We start from the raw sequence: 23,018 nt of genomic DNA, 5'->3' as shown, positions 1-23,018 counted from the left end.
TGTGACTGGTTTCTTGACCCTCCTCTTATAAGAATAAAATGCAAATGTGATATGCCTGCAATGGAGAGATTTTCCCCAATTAAGTTGAATCTGACTAGAAGCTAGTTTGGAATAAGAATGATTTTTGTACTTGCGATTGTAGTCATTCTACAGAGAGGAGGGAAATGGGAGGAGCTTCCAGGAATGAAGTGAGAACATCGCAGACAGACCATGTGTCAAAACAGTTAAAGTAAGTTAAAATGCCACCACTTGGCCAAACCACATGGACATCGCTCACTGCAGAGTGACTTTACAAGTGCACTATAAATATTTAATACGTTAATAATTTCCTACATTTGTCTGAGATTTATTGTAATTTAAGTACTCGATAGTGCTCATTTTAAATGCTTAGTATATTTTGAGATAAAAATGAACCAAATTACGTTTTAACATGTTGACAAGCAAATGAAAAGTAAGAACGAAGTCGTCATATAGTTAATTTTCTATTGCCATTAATATGCCTGAAACCAGAACTTATCATAATGACTACAAATTACTTTAATGTGACTGTTTTATCATTTCAATTTTATTGACTTGAATGTGCATTTCGGATGTATAAATTCCTCTCTTCACTTGGGTAAAATATTATATCTACATAGACAAATTAAAAATAAGAATTATCTTAATACTGACAAAGGGTAATATGATTTATGCTTAGTTTTTACTTACAATATTAACAGCTAAAAATTCCACACTTTTTTTTTAAACAAAACAGGTAAAATAGAAATTTTTTTTAACTTTAGTTTTGATTCCATCATAGAACTTATTAATAAAAACAAGATCTTGTTAATTTGTCTTTATATCGTACCCAATTGAAGAGGAACAAATTTATATGTTTGAAATGCATATTGGAGTCAATAAAATTGAAATGATAAAACAGACACTTTAAAGTCATTTGTGGTCATTATAAGTTTGTGTTTGAGGTATATTAATGGCAAATACCGTGTTTCCCCGAAAATAAGGCATCCACAGAAAATAAGACCTAGCACACATTTTGCTGAATTGCGAAATATAAGACCTCCCCTGAAAGTAAGGCCTAGCGAAGTTTTGTTTTTAGTCGACAGATGGTTGAAAGTGACCGTTCGCTTTTTGAAAGTACATCCACTGATTGGTCAGCAGACAATTACGCCACACGGCATGATATGCATAAGACTATGGCTTGGGAATCACAGATTTGCATAACGTTACGGCTGGTGATGGCTAATTGGTCGGACGGGAATCACGCCACATGACATTTGCATAGTGCTACGGTTCAGTAAGCACTAATTGGTCATCGAGTCAGATGTTGACGCTATAAAAAGGCGACAGTTCTACACACCGGATATATATCACTCTCGTCTAAATTCGACTTGGGAATTTTTTTTGTTCAATAATAAATGTGAATTCTTCTTCCTGGAAAAAATAAGACATTCCCTGAAAATAAGACCTAGCGCATTTTTCAGAGCAAAAATTAATATAAGACACTGTCTTATTTTCGGGGAAACACGGTAGAAAATTAACATAATCATCTGAACAGGAAGCAAATTTTGCAGTTGTTTGTATTATAAAATCTTTTACTTTTTGCTAATTTATACAAACAAAAGGTAATTTCACACTTATCATCAAAGAGTATATTGAGATAAAAATGTCACAATACAATATTTGCAATCAGAAAGATGCAGAGCTGGAATATTAACTTACACTTTTTAATCTGTGAATATACAGGGTGATCCATTTGGTTGGTATAATTTGAAAGCTTTGTTATAATAAATGTATTAGTTGTATGAAGTTCAAACTCTGCTGTACTGGTAGGGGAAGGTGAGAGTTTCATTGAGTAATTTCATCACGTGACAAAAGTGAAATTGGTACCAATCACGGAGCAATGTGCTAAGTGTGTCCTTTGATATGCTGATTTTGTGTGTGTGTGTGTGTGTGTGTAGTGGTTGTTGAACATGAGTTTTGTTGTGTTTATAGTTTCAGAAGGCATCTGAGTATGATTGCATAATGCATCAGTATTGAGATTTAAAGAAATGGCCAATTGTGAAGCCAAACTCCAGCGGTTGCAAGCGTGATTCTGAGAAAGAAGCTTACATTTCCGTTGCTTTTTTTTTTTTTTTAGTTGACTGCTGTACACAACATGTCAATGCATCTTTAAGATTATCTGAAAATGTACCTGTAGTACTTGTACAGTACATGCTATAATTAATACAGGAGCAATACTGTGAATACTGTATTTACATGCCAAAGGACATTGCTCCATGGTCACTGCCATTTTCACTATTGTCACGTGACAAAATTACACAATGAAACTTCCTTCTCATACTGTTGTGGCAGAATTTGAACTTCATATAAGTAATCTTTTTATTAAAACACAACTTTTCAAATTATCCCTACCCAATTGGGTCACACTGTATTTCTTTAATGGAACCACAAAGTATATCTGTTGATTAACAGAAATGACAAAATGATGTTTTTTCTACAAAGGTTTGCCATATATTTGCTTAATTTTCCTATGAATGCGTTTTGGTTGACATTCTCATCAATGTGGCAGTCTCCACATTTAACTATAATATTGAGTTCTGAAATATGGTCTTATTGTGGTTAAACCTGGAGAATGTCATGTTGATGAGGGTGTCCAGGTGTTAATTAATTCTGAATTCAATTTGTTAATTTTTTGATAGACAAATTTTAAATGCTTTATTTTGTAAAAATTTCCCATAAGTTTTGCTCCTACGGTAAATTTACAGTAGTGGTGATTGTTGAATTATTTAATGTCGCTTATTCATAAATTATCATTGAATTCGTTTCTCAAAAATGATGGATTACTTACAAAAAATAATCAATAAATGTAACATTTCCTTTTTCAAAAACTTGCTGGAATGATGATTTATGATTTTAAAAATCTAGAAAATTTCAAATTTTAACATCTGTTTGAAAACACACAAACTTGGAATGGTGTAAGTTTGCCCTTTATGCTGTTAATTGTAAGAAACAAATGAAAAATTCTCAATATCTGAAGTTAATATTCATTTAAAACAAAAGAAATTTTCAGTTAAAAATGTAAATTTTTGTATAAAAGTAATGAGAATTGTCTCATTGCAATTAGTTAGTCAGTACGTATTACCTTATAATTAATGTTTAGATAATTGTCTCCTGTTTTATCTGATTTTTTTTCTTCTAGAATTGATTAGAATAGTTGTTATCAAAGTTGTAAATCCGTGGACCACTTAAATTGAATTGCAGATGAACCGCAGACCACCTATACTCCATTTACTTTTAATCCCGTAAATAAATAATGATAGACAAAGTATTTTGGCATACAAGTTATCCTGTGACCCAATGTAAGAGATGTGGTGAGGAAAATGTTCTTTTCTCTGGCTAAACAACATAGAATTAAATTTTGGAAAAATGTCTGGGTCAATCTCTTGATTGTACAGTGTGTTCTCACAAACCACCAGTGGTCCAAGGATCATACTTTGAAAACCACTACATTAAAATCCTGTCAGTTTGACTAGAGTAAAACAGCTCTAAACAGATTTTAAAATATTTTATTATGTAATATGAAAACTTTAAGCAGCTTTGAAATAAATTTATGACTTTAAATCTGTTTTTCAGATGTCTCCGAGAAAATGGTCTAAAAACACGTTCGGATGGGCAAGAGCCGAAGTATTAGGTGCTTTAGTAAATGCAGTGTTTTTAGTAGCATTGTGCTTCTCTATCCTTGTGGAATCTTTAAAACGGTTCTACGAGTACGACATTATTCATAAACCAGTCTTGCTTTTGTACATTGGATGTATTGGTCTCATAGTTAATATAATCGGACTTTTTCTGTTTCATCGTAAGTATGCTTAATCTCGATACTTTAGTATTTTAATATATTTTTAGTAGCATCGCAATTTTAAGTTAGAGAAATTCTTAAAAATTAACATAGATAATCCATAAAGATATTTTCTTAATGTTTCACAAGCATCCGTGTTTAGAATAGTAGACAATATTTTATCTTAAAACTATAAGAACACACTTAAAAGCTGAAAAGCTTCCTCTAAATATTTGGAACTGTAAAAATGTCTCATAATCAAATACAATCTTCAGAATACTGGATAGATATTTAAAGATAACACTCACCAACACCAAAATTCAGAAAAATAGACAAATTTTACATTAGACTGTTTTCATCCATATATAATGGACATCATCTATGCTTAATTTAACTTTACTGTTCTATTCTGTGGAATTAAACCTGAAGATGTCTGTTATATATGGATAAAAATGTTAGTCTACAGTAAAATTTTCTATTTTGCTGGATTTTGGTGTTAGTGTTATCTTTGAATGTTGTTATAATTATTGGGAATTTCCCGAAATGATTGATACAGTGAGTTGGGCATAGTAAAATTTCCTGTTTTACTGTTCAATTTACTGCATCGATTTACTATTTATTACATATTTGAAAGTGTATCTTACAAAGAAATAAAAATAATAATAATAAATGCTTGTGGAATTTTTTGATAGATAATATCTTTAAACGATTGCAACTATTGAACTGTAGTAAACTATTAAAAGAGAGAATGCTTCAGATTGTCAGAGATGGGAAAAAATTGCTCTTTCACTTCAGATATAGAACAAACAGTAAAAGAAGAAATAAAGTTAAATTGGATAAACTGAAAACTGCAAAATTTTTAAGTCAAACTGTAAAGCTAAAATCATATAAAGAACAATTCCAACTAATATATAAGCTGTTGAGTCATGCTCTAAAAATTTGATTATGTTGCAGTGATTTTAGTTTAGCAATTGATCAAGATAAAGTGTGTTGTCTGGTTCACTTAATATGTAATTACTAACATACACATCATTTTGTAAATACATTAGAATATTTTAAGCACTCATGCATGCATTAAATTTACTTTGATGTAATATGAAATAGTTATGTTGAATCTCTTATTGAATTTCTCAAGAGATTTCTGAATTTAATTCCTCAAACCTTAATAATGATATTGTGTTATTTGTATTCACTGCAATGACATTAAGGGCTTGTACACATTATGCGTTTTGCATTGTGTTAAACACGTGTTAGCAGCGTACACACCGCGCGTTAGCTCGGTGTTCGATGACCATTTAGTGGAACGTTAGCACTGGCTCAGTTTGGAAATGGACGTGAAAGTAATTGCTTGTGTGCGCTTCCTCCATCATCGCTATGAAAGATGATGGCAGAGGCAAAGAGAATTTTGGGTGCACCCAATATTACGAGATAGACTGACGCATGGAATGTTTCTGACGTTGTATCTAAAACTAAGATAATGTGAACCCAAATTTTTAAATTCTTTTAGAATATCTATAAAATCATTTGACGATGGCTGGTCTCTTTTAGATTTCATCAAAAAATAGATCAGTATCGAAATGATCATTCTCCAATTTGGCCAATGTACGTCCACTCTACCTGAAAGTGCACGATCGAATGTACAACAACATGGTTGCACATATATCTCAAAACACGTGGCTTACACCCGTAAAACGCGCGTTTTAACAAAAATCTATCAACACGTGTTTGACGCGCGCTTGGCCAAAAGTGCACGTTTGAGTATGTATGCCTTCGCAGAACTCTTGATTCTTTAAAACACGCCTTTTAAATGCACGTTACCAAAACGTGCATTTAAAAAGCCTAATGTGTACCCAGCCTTAATAGCATTATGGGGTAAGCATTGTACTGATATGTGTGACAGTTTAAAAGGCATACAGAGCTGTATGGACATGTTCTAAAGATCAAGCTGCTTTGTACCATGTTTAAAGAAAGATTTTTTATACNCTGATATATATATATATGTCAGTTATTTTTTATATTAACAATTAAAATATATTATTGAGACATATTGGTTTGTTTTAGAAACATTTCACTTTTGCACAGCTTCTGCTAAGCACTATCATGTTAACTTAATAATTCGTAGAAGCAATCATTTTTAATTTACTGTTCGAAAGATTGAAAACATTCCAAGTAAATTCTTGTGTTGATTACCTTGCAGAATATAAATAGAATACATTATATATGTACTAACAATAGTTCTAGTAAATCATGCATGAGACGTGTTCATTTATAAAGTAAAAAAATAAATTTGTATTATACAATAGAATAAATTTTACATTTACATTTTAGTAAAAATTATAAATTGTTTTGATTTTTCATAAAGTTAATTCTTTTATAAGAAAGATTTAAATAAATTATTATTATTTTTTTAAGTTTCTTGAAACCAATGCAAGTGATTCATATCTGATTTGATTTATTTTTACAATTTAGGATGTAGATTTTTAGGATGTTTTTGTATTGAGATTAACAAATAACAAAATTAAAGAGAAATAAAATCATGGAAGATATCGAGTTAAATTTATTATTAATTTCTATTATTTATGCAAGATATTCCAAAAATGCTGCCATTTATTATCCAAGAATATTGTAATGTACTGTACATTAAAACATTGGAAAATTGTATAAGTTTCAAGTTTGTCATTACGATTTCTCAATGCATGCACTTTGTCACACGGCATACATCTGACCGATGAGCAAATTCTTCCCGTGCTTGCTACAACATATCTGTTGTCACTCTTCTCACAGCAACTACAATTTAACAGCTCTTGCAGATTTTTTGTTACACAATGAGTGATTTCAACTTTGAACTGCAGAACACAAAATGCCTTTTTCTATTGTGGAGTCACTAATTTTTTTATGGCACTTCCTAGAGATAGTAGACGACACAATATTTTGAATGCAGATGGGAGAGAAAACTCTGTTGGTTACTGTATTGATTGGTGTATGTCATGCTTCTTGGATAATAATTAACATAATTACAGTAATTTAAAATGGTAGCATTCATTTTGGAAGACCCTATGTTTGTTAAGTAGGGAAAGAAATTCTACTGTACTTTCATATATTACAATTTCCATTACACAGTCCAAATCATAATTATATTTTTTATGATTTAGTATATTAGCTATCGTATGTGTAATTAGTATGCTTATGTATAAAGTTCATTATTATTATTAATCCAAGTTATATATTTGAGAATTTCTATAGCAAACAGAACAGTTAGTTGCTTGCAATTTAGAAACACAGTATATCTGAATTTAAAGTGTTATGTAAAATTATTTAACTTTAAACCTTGACACTGTAATAATTGTAATTGTGATAGCAGTTTCCTTCATGCGGAGGCTAAGTTGCAGCAGTTGTCGGTAAAATTACATACACATATTCATACACACTTAAATTTTTATGATTAAATTACAGAAATGTCATGAAATCAATCATTATAACCAAATTAACCAGATTGCAATGTTAAACAGTGTAGAGTGTAATGAAAAGACGAATATTGAACAAATAGGTTAATTATTTTATGCAGTGTGCAAAAATTTACTGTGCTCAATCTGTTTTCAGTGATTTCTATAATAAGATTATTTATAGAAAAATAATTATAAGTTTATTGCTGTATATTTAAACTTATGTCAAGTTTTGTAAATGTTTTAGATCATGGTAGCGGTCATAGCCATCGACGTGGACATCATCACAGTCTTCCCACTATAGAAGATGTCATGGCAGAGGAAGATATAAACGACAACCAAGAAAATTATCGTCTGTCTGATAATCTTCCTCCTACTCCTCCTAAAGGTGGAGATGCTAAGAAACCTCCAATGAGTAATTTTTTTACTGTACTGCCTTTATCATTTGTAAAATATAGTTAATAGAATAATGTACTATATACATGGTCTGTCCCAAAAGTGAGTGTAATGATTTTTTATTTAATAACTGTGCAGCTTAACACATCATTAATTGGCATTTTTGCATTGCTAGATATCTTAGCAGCATATCTAGAACTGTTTCAAGTTGATTGGTTAAGTGCAGTCTTGCTGCCTACTTCTGGTGGAACTATCCTGATGGTGCCTTCGTTTGACCCTAGATTACCCTAAATTCAGAAAACTCCAAGCTTGAGCTCATGCTCGGATAAAAAAACAATCGGACGACATGGAGAAGTTGTCTTCCTGGTGTGGTCGAAATCATTTGCTTGCAGGCAAAGTTCGTGTCACACATGGTATCTGCCACAAAGTGAGATGAGCTGATGAATGACGTAAAAAGATTTTGTCATTCAAAAGTTGTACCTATACTGTAGTGTGCCAATGGCCCAATGGCATGAAGGAGGAGAAAAGCAAAATCTTACTTTGGTGTAATATAGCGTACACCTGTGTACCTAGTGCCAGCCTGCTTTATTTCTTTAGCTTCTGTTGTCCTATCTTAAAAGCCTCCAGTTATAGAGGAAAACAGAATGGTTTTCAGCTAAGTCTTTTTCAGGCAAAACTTGTGGCACGATGGGTAATAGCACCAGATCACAGGGCTGATTTACCCTAAACATTACCCTAGGACGGGTGGCAAACCTATGGCACGTAAGGAGAAATCATCTGGCATGTAACGTAGTGAACGATTTTGATTTATCGTTTCTTTTTCAATCATTGTTTCATTTATTCTAATTAAAGCATTTTTTGTTTAATTTATTTAAATATTGTTATTCAAAGTTTAAAACTTTGGCACGCATAAACATCTTTAAAGCTAAGTATGGCATATGGGCTCAAAAAGATTCACCACCCCTGCCCTAGGAGGTTGAAATTACCCTAGAAATGGCAGCACTGGTTAAGTCAAACGTGCACAATCTCTGTGTAAGATAGTGTTTTAATGCATCATTATGTTTGAAATGGAGTAAAATCTTGAACAACTTTATGCTATCAAGTTTTGTGTGAAACTCAAGAAATCTGCAACCAAGACATTTGCAGATTTAACCAAAGCTTATGGAGATGCCACCTTATCGATAAACATGGTGTTTAGATGGCACAAAGATCCAGGGTAAAGATGATGCTTATAATTTTTTTGATAGCTGTGGAATTGTGCACAAAGAACTTTTGCCTTCAGGACAGACAATTAATCAGTCTTCTACAAAGATGTCTTGGAACAACTTTGAAAATGGGTCAAGCAAGTACGCAGGGACATTTCAGAAGATGACACCACAATAATGTGTCTGCTCACACAGTGCTATAAATTTGAGAGTTTTGGTCAAGAAAAAATTTCCACATGCCCACAACCTCCCTACAGTCCGGACCTAGTTCCATGCTACTTATACCTATGCCCTAAGATAAAATCAGAGTTGTAAGGTCAACATTTCAGGACAGTGGAAAACATCAAAAAAGTTGAACCGACGAACTAAACACCTTTACAGAAAATGACTTCAAGTACTGGTATGACTAGTGGAAAAACTTTGGAACCAATGTGTGATTTCTCAAGGGTCGTACTTTGAAGATCATTCGTAGTTTGATGTAACTCTTGTATATTATGAAATAAAAAATCAGTACACTTACTTTTGGGACAGACCTCGTACATACATACAATATATTTGTAAGTAAAATAACAAGTTTTCTGGAAATTTTCAAACAATTTTAAAATTTAAGTAAAGTATTGAAGTGAAAAATTAAACACTTACTGTTTGAAAATTGTTTATTTGAAATCACATTTACAATCTTTAATAGTGATTTTATGTTTTAAATTTCTAAAAATTTCCACAAAGATATGCAATTATCATTGAAAAGAAGTCACTCTTTAGTATGATTTGAAATACATTTTATCTAAGCTACTTCTCTATATGAAGCTTTCTTAACTCCTTTACAAGAGAGTTTTTCACTTATTGAGTTTTTCAAATGTGCAGAATTTCAAAATTTGTGATGGATTTTTCATCTTGGAGTTGATTTTTCTGATACATGCTTAATCTGTTTGAATAAAACAGTAATTGGAACTTTGTATTGTATACGAACAATTCATTTTTGCTAATCTAAACCATGTTTGTTTAGTTATTATTTAAAAAGCATGATAAATTTTAAAATGAATGTCTACTACAAATATTAACACACAGTATAAACATGTACCATACGTATTTTTATTTTTTACTTGTTTTCTTTACAAATAGCTTCACTAATCAGAATAACACTACACAATAATTGGTTTTGGATTAGCAAGTATTTTTCAGCAATGAAAGAAAAAAAAATTTCAAGTTGATGGCACTTTTCATACCTGTAATAATTATCAAATGGTTTTTCATTTAATAATTGAAATTCTTGCCAGTTATCATTAGTACTAGTAGAGACTATGTAATTTGATTTTTTTTATTCTCAAAAAACAGTTTAAATTTTTCTCCATTGTACAAAGGAAAAAATTGAAGAAGTAAAGTTCTGGATAAAGTTCTTTGTGATGAAGCAATGCAATTCACAATATAAAGTACATTGATTGCTTTAATACATGACTTACTTCAATATACTGTATAACAGTCCACAATGAATATTTTGTTTAGAACTTTTTATGTGGAAATTAAATACATTCACAGTAAAAATGAATATGTTTACACTTAAACTTAAAAATTATATTTAATAAAATATTTTATTTATAATAATCAATTGTGTAAATCTCTTTCAGACAGTGGAAGTCAAATGAATATGAGAGGTGTATTCTTACATATTCTTGCTGATGCTTTGGGATCTGTAATTGTCATCATCAGTGCTCTCGTGATTTGGTTAACTGATTGGACGTATCGTTTTTATGTAGATCCTGCTCTCAGGTAATTCTATGAACTAAAATGTCGAGAACATTTTCTTTTATATTGAATTAGTCTGTATTAAATATTATATTAAATGAATTTGCAATTTTCAGTTGCATTATAAAGTTATTTATAATGTAACTGGTGGATGCAAAAGGCGCAAGATGGAAAAATGGAATAAGGTTATCGTGCCAGTTAAGGGCCCATTGAATGAATTATAAAGTTATTTGATTACACATTAAATACAATGTATATATTTGATTTTTTGTACACTTAAATGTACATTATAAATTTAATAATGCCATTTTTTTCCTGTGATTTAAAGCCAAAATATTAAAAAGTTTTTTGTATACTTTTAATAGCATCATTTTATGAAACTGCATTGTAATAGCAACTTATATTAGGAAAATTTTTAATAATAAATTTCAAATAAATTAATTTATATAAGATTTATAAAACAGTGTAACCATGACTATTTTCTGGAATTTTAAAAGTAATAGAAATATAACTTCATTAATGCAGTTAATTAATCCTTCAATGCTATTGCACATATCAAGATCACATTAATCGAATACAATATCTGTTAGGTAAAGACAGTTGGTAAAGCTAATTAATTAAAACTTCTTCCCTGTATGTAAAGGGATTGCCACAGTTAATTTCACATGCTAATCAAATCTTGTGTTAAACAAGGGTTACCTGTATACGTATTTTAGTGCTTGGTTAGGATAAAACAAGAGTAGCATGATTTTACCTCTTAGTTAACATACAGTGCTTAAATTTATTAATGTATTTTAGGTATTGTTAACAAATTTATGTGCATTACATACTTTGTAAAAGATTTTCTTTTCATTAACATTGCCTTTTTGTGGTTTATCTGTGACTATGGATTAACTATAAATGTTTAAAAAACAAAAGTGATGGTGTTTGGGTCTGCCACCCTTCTTAGAGAGAAATGGTCTTTTAATAACCAGCCTTTACAGATCATTTTGAATTAAATATACTTGGGAGTATTATTGTAGTCTTCTAGACTGTTTTTACAGGCAAAATTTATAGTATTTGTAAGACTAAAATGGTACTGAGTTTTATGTGGCATATTCTTTCAAAAGTTAAAATTAATTCTGCTCATCTTTATATAAAATTATTTCACTCAATGATTTCATCTGTACTATTTTATTCTGCTCCTGTATGGTCAATTACTTATCATGATAAAATGGAAATTGTTCTTGCCTTATATCTTTGAAGAATTTTTATGTCATACCATAAAATTCCAGCGTATATATTGCGATCAGAGTTTGGTGTTTCTAGAATATCGATATTAATAATAAAAGCAATAGTTTCTTTTTGGATTAGACTGTTGAAACTACATGATAATAGTTATGTTAGAGGAGCGTAAAACGAACTGTATAAATTAAGTTTAATGATGGATAATTATACATATAATTGGACATTGGCATTGAAAAATCTGTTAGGTTTCTCATTTCTATGGTTGTCCCAAGATTGTCGTCTGATTGAAAATTATCAAACATTAATTATAGAAGTGTGTTGTGAACAGAGCATACAAGAAGATCGGTCTTTGTTGGAAAAGAACAAGCATTTTCAATTACAGTAGAGCATCTATTATCCGTCTCAATTGAGGACTCAGGTTGGTCGGATAACTGAAAAAATCGGATAACTGAAAATAATGAAAAAAATACATTATTAGTATAGTATATTAGTATATCCCATGTAATTAGTATATTAGTGTATCACTATTAACCAACTTTGTAAATAATAATTGTCGCTATTGTATCGTTAAAAATTATTTTTAAATTATTTTATTGCTCACAAAACAAACAACCACTCATAATTAGAAAATTAAATCTCGTTTAAATACTGGCCTCCCTTCAATGGTCGAGTTGGTGTTGCCAGCTAAAACACGCAAAAATTTAACAAAAATAATATTAAAGTAGCCAAGACATAGCCAAATATTGCAGCGCCACATCACTAGCGGACATTTGAAATTTGTCGACTAGAATGGTTGGTTAACCGATGTGACGGTTAATTGGGGGTCGGGTAATCAATGCTCTACTGTATATTGTATTTCTAAAACAACTTATGTGTGTGAGATTATTTGTTTATGGACATAAATTATGTAAAAAGATTTTGACTACAGCTCAGCTGTAGAATTAATTATATTTTGACATATAACACTTAGACTAATAATAGACACTGAGAGAATTTGCAGTAACTATAGTTCAAAACACATGAAACTTGGGAACATGTTCTTTTACTGTATCAAGTTTGAAACAAATAAGTATTTGACAAAATTTAAATCTTGGAAATATATAACTAATTTATTGCATTTTTCAAAATATTATTGTAGTGTATTCTATTTTGTGTTATCCTCTACTAAGCTATTTAAATAATTTGTTAAATTTACTAATCTTAGATTTACATAGTATGTACAAAATTATTATTACAGGTATACCTCGAGTTACGTCGTTCTCAATTATACGTCGTTTGTCAAAAAATATATGGAAAAATAAAAATCAAGTTTAACTCATTTTATTCGACTTTATGTCCGTCCGGCACAAATATTGAAGTCGTATTATCACTATAAAAGCATTAAAGCACAAAATCATACTAAAATTTATACATTTACAGTAAATGTTAATATAATTATCATAAATCCTAGAGAACAAAACATGAAAACATCTGTGTTTCTGTGTTGATGTCTTATTCAGTGGTCTTTAACTGTGCAATATTGGTGTTTTCCACGGTAGCTCCAATATCTACCATTTGGCGTTGTCAGCGCCACTCAATATTGGTAAATTTAATATAAATTAGTTTATTTTCTACTGTCACAAAATAATTTTAATAACTGTATTTGTTATTTAACCTTACAAAATCATCTCATTTTATAATGTCTTAGAGCAAACCACATTCACAAATAAAGAGTCTGCGATGTACTGTAAACATCGCCAAATTGCAAACATGTACATTTACAAGTATGTACTGTACATACATGAATTCATAAATTTAGATTATTTTTTTCTATACTATATTAAAAACTAAAATTTATTTGTTTGTAAGCTTACAATAGATTCTTATTAACCATATATTATTAAAAATGCATTTATAAATAAAATACAAAACTGGGAATGGTTATTTGTGGTTTTGCCTAGTGACAAGTAAATTTGACTTACGTTGTTTTTTAACTTAAGTTGCCTCTCCTGGAACCAATTACCGACGTAAGGCGAGGTATCCCTGTATTGTGTTTTATTGTGAAATACTAAGCTATTACATTAATTTGATAAACTTGTACTAACTTCATTTTTTATGTAATAATATAATTTCAAAGAATTTTAAAAATAATGAAGAATTCCTCTCCCCATTTAAAGATCTGCGTATGTAAACAATTGTTACTCTTGAGAAAATGTATTGCTATTTTTGAGTTTTGGGAAAAAATTCTTGAATTTTAGTTTAAATTTTAAAATTGTTCCTAAGTTCTGTTTAATTATATGAAATTATTTTATTCCAGTATAGTGATGGTTTGTCTTATCATGCGATCAACTTGGCCATTATGTAAGTATAGAAATTAATAATCTTATCTTCTATTTAATAAAAGATAAAATAAATACATAGCCTAATAAGATGACCAAACACAGTACATATATTACCTTAAGTGATATTCTTGATATTTTATAAAAAGTGTCAGCATTATATAATTGTAGAAATACAATGGAACAAAAAATTTATTATACAAAATTGTTTCCAAAGTAAATAAATAAAACTCTAAATCAATTCTTTCTCTTAGCTTAAAATTTTATATGTAACAGCAGAAATTTTGATCAACACAACTAGGATTAAGTGAAAGAATTCTGTTTTTAATAATGTTAATACTCAGTTTAATTGATTTTGCATAACATTGCTGCACGAATGTAATTTTTATCCGTCTGAGTTCTTTTATGCATACAAAGTATAATCGGTGTTTTGTTTGCATTATGATTCTTGATATAACAGTCTGTAATTGTGTTGGTTGCATTTATTAAAGTATTGCTCTTAGATTGTCTTATCTCAGTTTTGAAACTTTTCAACTTTGACATTAACCTCTGTTAAATGATGTAGATTACACTATAATTACTGTAAAATATAGTTTTGTACTCAGAATTATTGAAGATGTTAAGTAACTTTACACTTGTTTACTATAAGGGTTAGTATCAGAATATCAGCTGTGCTGTCATTATTTGGTGTTAGTACAGACAAACCTGCTAAAGAGTGAACTACTTATTGCATTGTAAGTATTGATTACCCTTAGGGGCACAACACATGCGATGATCTCTAATTTAATATGTAATTTTAAATAACACGAATGCTGACAGTTGTTCACTCTAGTATCATTTTATAATGATAAATTTTGATGTGTTCAGTTAATATTGAACCAAATTATCTTAATAAAGGACATAGAACTTTTTATATAGTGAGACTATATTAGACTGTTACATCTGTTACAATTCTCTCCGTGATATATATACAAAATGTTTTATGTAAAAATTTAGTATTTTTTCTTTCTTTGTTTTGTTAATTGATTGTATTATCAGATAAAGTGTTACATAGATTTGCAATGGGAAAAGTTGAAGCAGTGATATATTCTAATAGTTTATCTATTCCAAGCATATAAAAATCATACAACTAAGTATAAGAGTAGCTAAGTGATAGTTTTATGTTTAGATTATACTAATTGTACGCAGTCCAATAAGTGTTCAGAATGATGGCCATTGACCTCAAAACATTCTACAGTGTTTGTTGTAATCTAAAATGTTATTGGACTAAATCAGGTTGTCTAACTTTTTTCCCTAATGGGCCAAATTAGAAATTTAGGTATATTCAGCAGGCCCAAATGTGCTTTTATATAAATACAGTATATGTTTTTAAAAATTTCAAAATGTGAATATCAAATTTTAATAACAAATATATATAATTACAAAAAAGGCTGTATTATTGACAGTAAAAAAAGAAATTATACTTGCACAAAATAAAAATTAAATGCAATTTTTGACATTGCCCTCCTTTTATAATATTGTCAATATTTGCTTTTATAGTACTAGTCTTAATTATAAGAATGTTAGTTAAATGGGAATCACTCAATGTATTTCTTTCAGCAGTTTTGATGTTTTTCATGCATGAAAAGTATTGTTCACAACAGTATGTACTACCCCAAGTGCATAACAGTTTTCTAACACCAATTACCAATTATGTCATTATGATATCAAAGTGTATTCAGTGAAATGAGAATAATTTTTACGACATACTTTACCAAAATAAATGAAAATATACCTAAAAAAAATTTAGGATGCACTAGGCTGCATAAACTGTTAAGTGGGCTGTAGGTTAGACATCCCGGACTAAACAAAATTTATCATAAGTCACAAGTTTTTTGAGATACTTGATATCAAGAGCATAGATAATGAACCAACAATGCTTGCAACTTCAAATTCTCATCACTTCCGACAAAATTCATCTTTTGAAAAAAATGTCTTAGATAAAACTTTATTTATTTATAGTGTAGAATCTTAATACGCAATAAAAAATCGGCCACTATTTTAAAAAATTAATGTCAGTTTCATTAATAGTGATACCGTCTACAACAAAACTGGTAGTGCCATCTTATGACCCCTTTTGAGTATGTAATTTTTTTTATAGAATGCATAGTTCTTGAGTTATTTGCCAGTAATAATATAAGCAGATCACACTGTATAATATAAGAAAAAAAAAAACATTCTATATTCTTGCAGCAAAAACTTCAAAATTAGAAACACCAAAATAATGGTAAATGAAAATGAAATTTGCCAAAATAGATATAGTCATAAATTTATTATAAAGCTGTAATAGTGTCACTTGACACTATTGCTAATTTTGTGAGTTTGGTAGGAATATTCTAAAATCATAAAATTGATACATTAATTGCCTGTTTTACAAATTCACAATTTTGTCTATTTTATTAAGTAAAGTAAAACTTATTTACCTATTTATTTTTTGTTTAGTGGTTGAATCTGCCTTAATTTTGCTGCAGACTGTTCCAACTCATATTCAGGTGGACTCTCTTCAGAAAAAACTTCTGCAAGATGTAAGTTATTAACATATTTACATGAAAATAAGCCACACTTTTTTTTTTTAATGCTAATTTTAAGGATTTGAAGTTGGGCTACTGCTTATTTTCAGAAGCAAAGACAGAAAACACAAATTTGTTGGTATGTATCCATGTGGATATTATTGATGTTTATCACATTAACCCATTGTGGGTTGGCTGAATCTATAATGCATAGTACCTTTAGTGCTTATGGGGTAGAAAGGGTCAAAAAGTGAAAAGAACTGCAAATGTTTTATTTTTATTTAAGCAATTTGCATCAATATACAGTAAATGTGGTATATATATTGCTACAGTATAAATTAATGTTACTGTATTCCACTAAATTTCAGCAAGACACTTACATTTGGGCTGTACTCAGAATCAGAGGTGTTAATAGTATGTTCCAATTAGGAAGAAGACACTTCATTGTTATTATCTTTTGTCATCTTAATCATCAACACCAAAGTATACAAAATATTGTTTTCACATTGTTGAATGACTTAATGAATATATATAGATTCTTTCACTTGATCCATTTTGTAACAGTTGAGTCAGAGACTGGCCAAATTTTTTCTGAGGATGTGGATGGAAGGGCATGTACTGACGTCTCATACTCCATCTCGTTGGCTTTTAATGGTTTATTGATACTGACATCAAATAGCTATAATACTGATGCCATCCCCATGGGATCACTTCCAGTTTGGTCCTTTGTTTCCTAATTTCATGTTTAGCCTTGCCAGTAAGGTGCCCTCTGAATGCATCTAACACAAGTATTACTGGAAAGGAAGACCAAAAAGTTTCAGGATGTCTTCTTCAAACTGTCTGTAATCAGTCTATCATCAAATATTGTTATTTATCTCTTCTCTCGTATTTGAATAATACCCCCATAAGAATCTGTCTCCATCTTTCTCTTTTTATACATTTTTCTTCTTGAATATAAGATAGTGGTTTCTGTCTCTGCCAGCATGACTATGATCTGGTGTTTCTTATAATGTGTACTCTTATTCTTTTTTGCTAATGTCATCTATTGTATGATTGCTTGGCATACTGAATCAAATTGGAATCTCATTGATGATATTGATCCTCCTCATCAAAAAGTTGTCCCTTAATGGAGATCAATCATATATCTCTGGAAATATACAAGCTTATTCTCAAAGTTTGTTAGAAGTTTCTGTGCAACAGAAGTGCATCATCATAGTGAAAACCCTTGTCTCTTCCTAAATTTATTTACCCAGCTTCTTGCTTGGAATATTTCGTAGGGAATATCTACGTGCTGGACAACTTCATGTGCTTTAAAGTTAATTCTGGCACTTATTATAAACCATCATTGTGTTTGCTAGATATTACTCTGATTCTCTCACATGACCCAAAAGTAGGCTGTCATCTATTTCTAGTTAATGGCATTTTTTGGGTAGCTCTGTGATTTGCATCAGGTTTGAATTAATGTCAGCTTCAAACTTACTCTGTCTATGAATTTGACTTTCAAGTCCAAATTGTTTTGCATCTGCCCTATTTACAATTTCTCACAGCAAAGATGACCTTTTTCTTGTCTGTAGCTGTGTAAGAAAAATGTTTATGCTTAACTTCTGCTAAATCCATTGTGCCACACCACATAGATAAACAGAAGACGAAAATCATTAATGAAATTAACATGCAGAAATTTGCATAATTTGCATTTGAGGACAACATTACATCTGGACTGCTGATGCATGTGCAAGTCAATTGTATTCGTGTATGGCTTATATATAACAAGCCACAAACTATTTTTCTGGAAGTGTCTAAAATTGTTGTGTGGCTTATTTTTAATGCAAATTCAGTAATTTAATAAATAAACATTAAATTTTAGTTTTACATGTTTAAGTATTGTTTCCAATATAGATTGATGGTGTGCTGGCTGTTCATGAATTTCACGTGTGGCAGTTGGCAGGTGAAAGGATCATCGCTTCGGCTCATATACGTTGCAGAAATTTAACTGATTACATGAAAATAGCAGAAAAAGTGAAAGAATTCTTCCATAATGAAGGAATACATTCGACCACCATTCAACCCGAATTTGCCGATCTTGCAGCCGAAGTAAGACTTTACTTATGTGATTGTATTATAAATTACAAATATATAAAAGAATATTAATCCTTTTGTATATTAGGAAATAACTTCTTAGAGTTATATTTATTTTATCATTAGTTTTTCTTATATACCAGTAGAGAAGTTCTGATTGGGTCATAAATTCCATAAAATAACCTTATTATATCCATATAGTGAGGTTATAAATTCTGTATTACATTTTTATGACTGTAAGAAAAAATAGAATTACAGCATTCTGTAAGAAAAATATTTTGGATCCATCAAATTTTTATAGTATGAATTTGGAGAATTAGTGAACTTTGCACGCACCAATTTGCTTTAGTCAATACAATCAAAAGCTGGAAGCAACAGACAAAAAATAATGGGTCAAAAGTAACCTTTGATTAACTTGTATTACTTCTGAGCAATATAAAATTTTAAGGTAAGAGCTACTTTGGTCATAAAGAAAATGAATAACTAATTGTGTTAGATCTGGCAGCATCAGCTTGTTATATTTCCTCTGATTTACATCAAGAAAGCACATCTGATCTGTGGTGACTGCCTTGTATGCTATGAAAAAGGTTTTATTTGATACAGATAAGGCTTATGGTATTTTATAACTGCTGCTATAGATATGTACCAGTGTTACAAACATGGATGCAAATACTGTTAAAGTGCAGTTTATAACTCACCTCTTACTGTTGAATTTATTTTCATAAACATGCAATTTATCTTGTATTTCAATTTTGCTAAATTTATTTGAAAGTAATAAGATTTTAATGTGCATCTTGGTTTTTAAGAATGTAAATTAACAAGAAATACAGTTAAATCTTTATATAGTGCCCTCCTAAACAGTGTTATTCCTGTAAAGCACCACTGAATACTCATGAGTAGGTTTTTCCCACAAACATTAAATAGAGAATTCTTTTATTCTTTACTTCACAACTGAGTCCATAGGTAGACACTGGGCATCTTTAACATCACTCTTTATTCAACTGTGTAAGATATTCCTGAATAAAGAGTGATCTTAAAGATGTAAATCAGTTTCCTCAAGAAAACAAATGGATGTTAGTGCAGAACATTTTGTAAATCAAATGCGTATTAAATTAACTTCTCTAACTATAACATGATTGTTATTAATTCCCAGCATTCAATTTTTACACTGTCTTGCAGCTGTTAAACTAAAATAATTTAATAATTTTCTACTCTTAAGCACAAATATTAAAATGACATATATAAATTATTATAATTATTAACTTTGTTTTTAAATTTTAGCAACAAGATAAAGAAGATTGTGTACTGGATTGCCCTTCTAGTATGAATTGTACTGCCCAAACATGTTGCGGCATGCAGAAGGAAGGAAAGGAAAGCCCGAAAACCGGATTGGTCAGTGGTGGAACATCGCCAAACTGTCGTCAGAGAATAAATGGTGGTCCCGCCATGGAACATCGCAATAAAGAGGTAGCTCTTGTCATGGAAGCGGGAGAAGGTATAAGACAAGATAATATACCCTGATACGAAAAGTAGCTGTGATAAAATAAAAGAAATAAGATGTATCTTAATTATGTACTGTATCTGTAACGAAAATAGTCAGCAGTGTGCAATTAGTATAGTGCTCGTGAGATGTTCTTTCCATCGAAATTCTCTTTCGAGGCTTTCCCAAATTAATAGAAACTATTCGTAACTTCCATTCTCATAAAATCATCTCATTCCGAACGATTCGAATTAATTTGCAATTCGAAACACACTATTTTTTTAGAACTGTGAAATAAATTCAAGACATTTCTCTATCTCATTCTCATTAAATTTTTTGATCCCTTTAAGAATGTTTTATATTCTAAATACTGCATCCCATTTCTTCTACTGGGTTAAGATATTTGGACCAGGTTACTATCCTTCTGCCATTCTGTACCATAAACCAAAACTGCGCCACAATTTTGCGACATTTTGTAAAGATCCAAATTGCGTTAAGTTGTACTCGCTTTCATAAATTGTCGAGAAAGTTTGTATGCGTCGGACCAATACAATTGCCCGCACACGTCCACAAAGCGCAAGCACGTTCGCATTTTACCGCAACGTGCCGCTCGAAAGGACAATCATTTGGGTAAAACGCATGCCATTTAACTAGGTCTATTATTAGAAACAGTTAAGTACAGTATATCTATATATATNTATTATTAATATTTTTTTTATAGTTTAAAAAAACCAATTTGAAAAATGTTTGTTTGTATATCCATGTACAGTTTTCAGAAATATTAAGAAATGAAATTAAATATTTACAAGTTTTAATTATTTGAATAATTATTTTAAAAAATTACATTAATTTCTTTTAAGAATTAATTAAATTTATTGCAAATTTACTGAGTTTAAGTTTTTAAAAATGAATTCGTTTATGGTAATTTTACAGTGGATAAATATATCTGGCATTTGTGACGTCACGTAGCTGTTTTCGAATTGAATGACGCCAGTAAGTATTACGTACTGTACTTCAATTTCTGCAGAGCGATAAATGACGTCAATCGTCGTTGGTAAATTTACCGGTCGTTTACATCGTTGAAAAGACGAACTGTCGTGAATACTCGAACGTTTTCTGACTGGAATTTTGTGTTAAATCTAATTTTAATTAATATACGGTCAAACCTCTGAACAATGGCCGTTGTTTACAGGCGCCCGTTATCGAACGTTCGACTATATTTCATATAGATAAATCGTGTTGCAGAATGTAATAGTTTTTAGAAAAATTTACAGGCCTTGGAAGACACGAATTTAGCCATTTACACTCGATCAGTGTCATAAATTTTGTTGTAGGGTTTATCATTATTTTAAAAATTTCCTAGGAGTTCTTCCATTGTATCTCAAATATGATAAATTAACAGAACGTTAAGGAAATTCACACAGTTTTATAACATCCGAATCGACTTTATCTCTGTCGTAACGTCGTACTTGATATCTGTCCGAAGAATATTTCATCCTGTTCGGCCGCCATCTTTGGCTAACGATCTGTTTGTTAAGATAGTGCTTTTTACGTCAGTATGACGTCAATTTTTTAAAAATGGCTCGTAAAATTAGACAGATAACTGCCAAAATGATAAACGCGTGCATCGACCCAACCAATCGAACGAACAGTACGATCGGTATTGTCGAATATTTATTAAAGTAAATACGTCAGATAAAATATCCATTTTCTATGTCCATAAATCTAGTGCTGCTTTCGTCGAGACGCGTTACGTCATTTGTTTGTAAAGATTTATTGTGTTCGATTTTATAAGTAGCGCGAGTCAACAAACTAGCAGAGAGGTCTTTAATTTAAGTGGAAAAATAAAAAGGTCTGTTGGAGACTGAATAAAACCGATAGAGCTGCGAGTTTTCAGGTTTTCTTCACGTGCATAATACCAAAACGGGTCGGTTTCTATAGAAATTCCTTCAGGGAGGCACTCCTCTCGTGGCGGGTCAACCAAGTGTTGCGTTTCATTATTCCATTACTCCAATTAACACTCAGAGCACAAATTGAGATTTTATTTTAATAGGAAGGATCCTATGTTGTTGCATCGAAGTTAATGTAAGTGTGGATCAATAAGTAAACAAACGGGGCAACTTGTTCATTTTAATTGATTATTAGCCGAACGGATATTCGAGATTGTACAGGCCTCAGCCTGTAGCTCGGGCAGAGAACATTAGGAAATTTTTTGTATTCTGTCCGGAATACGTTGGACGCCGTATTATCGCGATTTCCAAATTGTGGGCCAATAAAAAGGCCCACTTAGGGACTATAAGGTAGAAAGAATAAACAAGAAATACGACAGGAATAGAAATAGAATTACATAGAAATAGAAATACAGGAATAGAAATATTTGAATTAATGAACATTTATTTGAATTTTGCAATATGGCCTTTAACATCAAAATAATACAATATATTCTCCAAAACTTTTATAATGGTTACAGTGAGTTTAGATTGATTTATTTACTTCGTGGGTCATTTTTTAACGTTCGAAATTACATATATGTGCAATAAATTGTGATAACAAATAAGCATGTTTTTTTCGTTTGAATACAGTATTTTCTTGGCAAAGATGAACGGTGAGGATCGTCCTTGATTATGTGAGTCCTTTTCATTATTCTTTTTTTGAGAATTGATACATAATGAGACTGTAAGTGACAACGGCACTAAAAATTGTCATTGTGAGATTATTATCGATGTAAAACATATTCCAAGCAGAA

At 30.6% G+C, this 23,018-nt stretch overlaps 1 protein-coding gene across 5 annotated transcripts in view; it reads left to right on the top strand.

Moving 5' to 3' along the window:
- LOC111620692 (zinc transporter 1-like) overlaps nucleotides 1-20,360 on the top strand; it is a 43,323-nt gene extending 22,963 nt beyond the window's left edge. For 4 of the 5 annotated variants that reach the window (XM_023362675.1, XM_023362674.1, XM_023362673.1 and 1 more), the window contains exons 3-9: nucleotides 3,634-3,856; nucleotides 7,526-7,693; nucleotides 10,505-10,646; nucleotides 14,146-14,189; nucleotides 16,649-16,731; nucleotides 18,613-18,807; nucleotides 20,074-20,360. In XM_023362675.1, coding sequence (XP_023218443.1) covers nucleotides 3,634-3,856; nucleotides 7,526-7,693; nucleotides 10,505-10,646; nucleotides 14,146-14,189; nucleotides 16,649-16,731; nucleotides 18,613-18,807; nucleotides 20,074-20,313 — 1,095 coding nt within the window. In that variant the 3' untranslated portion in view covers nucleotides 20,314-20,360. The remainder of the gene's footprint in view (nucleotides 1-3,633; nucleotides 3,857-7,525; nucleotides 7,694-10,504; nucleotides 10,647-14,145; nucleotides 14,190-16,648; nucleotides 16,732-18,612; nucleotides 18,808-20,073) is intronic. The other variant, XM_023362677.1, reaches the window with a different exon arrangement.
- Nucleotides 20,361-23,018: the final 2,658 nt, after the last annotated feature.

This window comes from Centruroides sculpturatus, unplaced genomic scaffold (assembly GCF_000671375.1).
Source record: "Centruroides sculpturatus isolate CEXI.00-Female unplaced genomic scaffold, Cexi_2.0 scaffold287, whole genome shotgun sequence".
Lineage (NCBI taxonomy): Eukaryota > Metazoa > Arthropoda > Arachnida > Scorpiones > Buthidae > Centruroides > Centruroides sculpturatus.
Note: the sequence above shows the minus strand (reverse complement) of the source record. Positions and strands in the feature narration are given on the sequence as shown.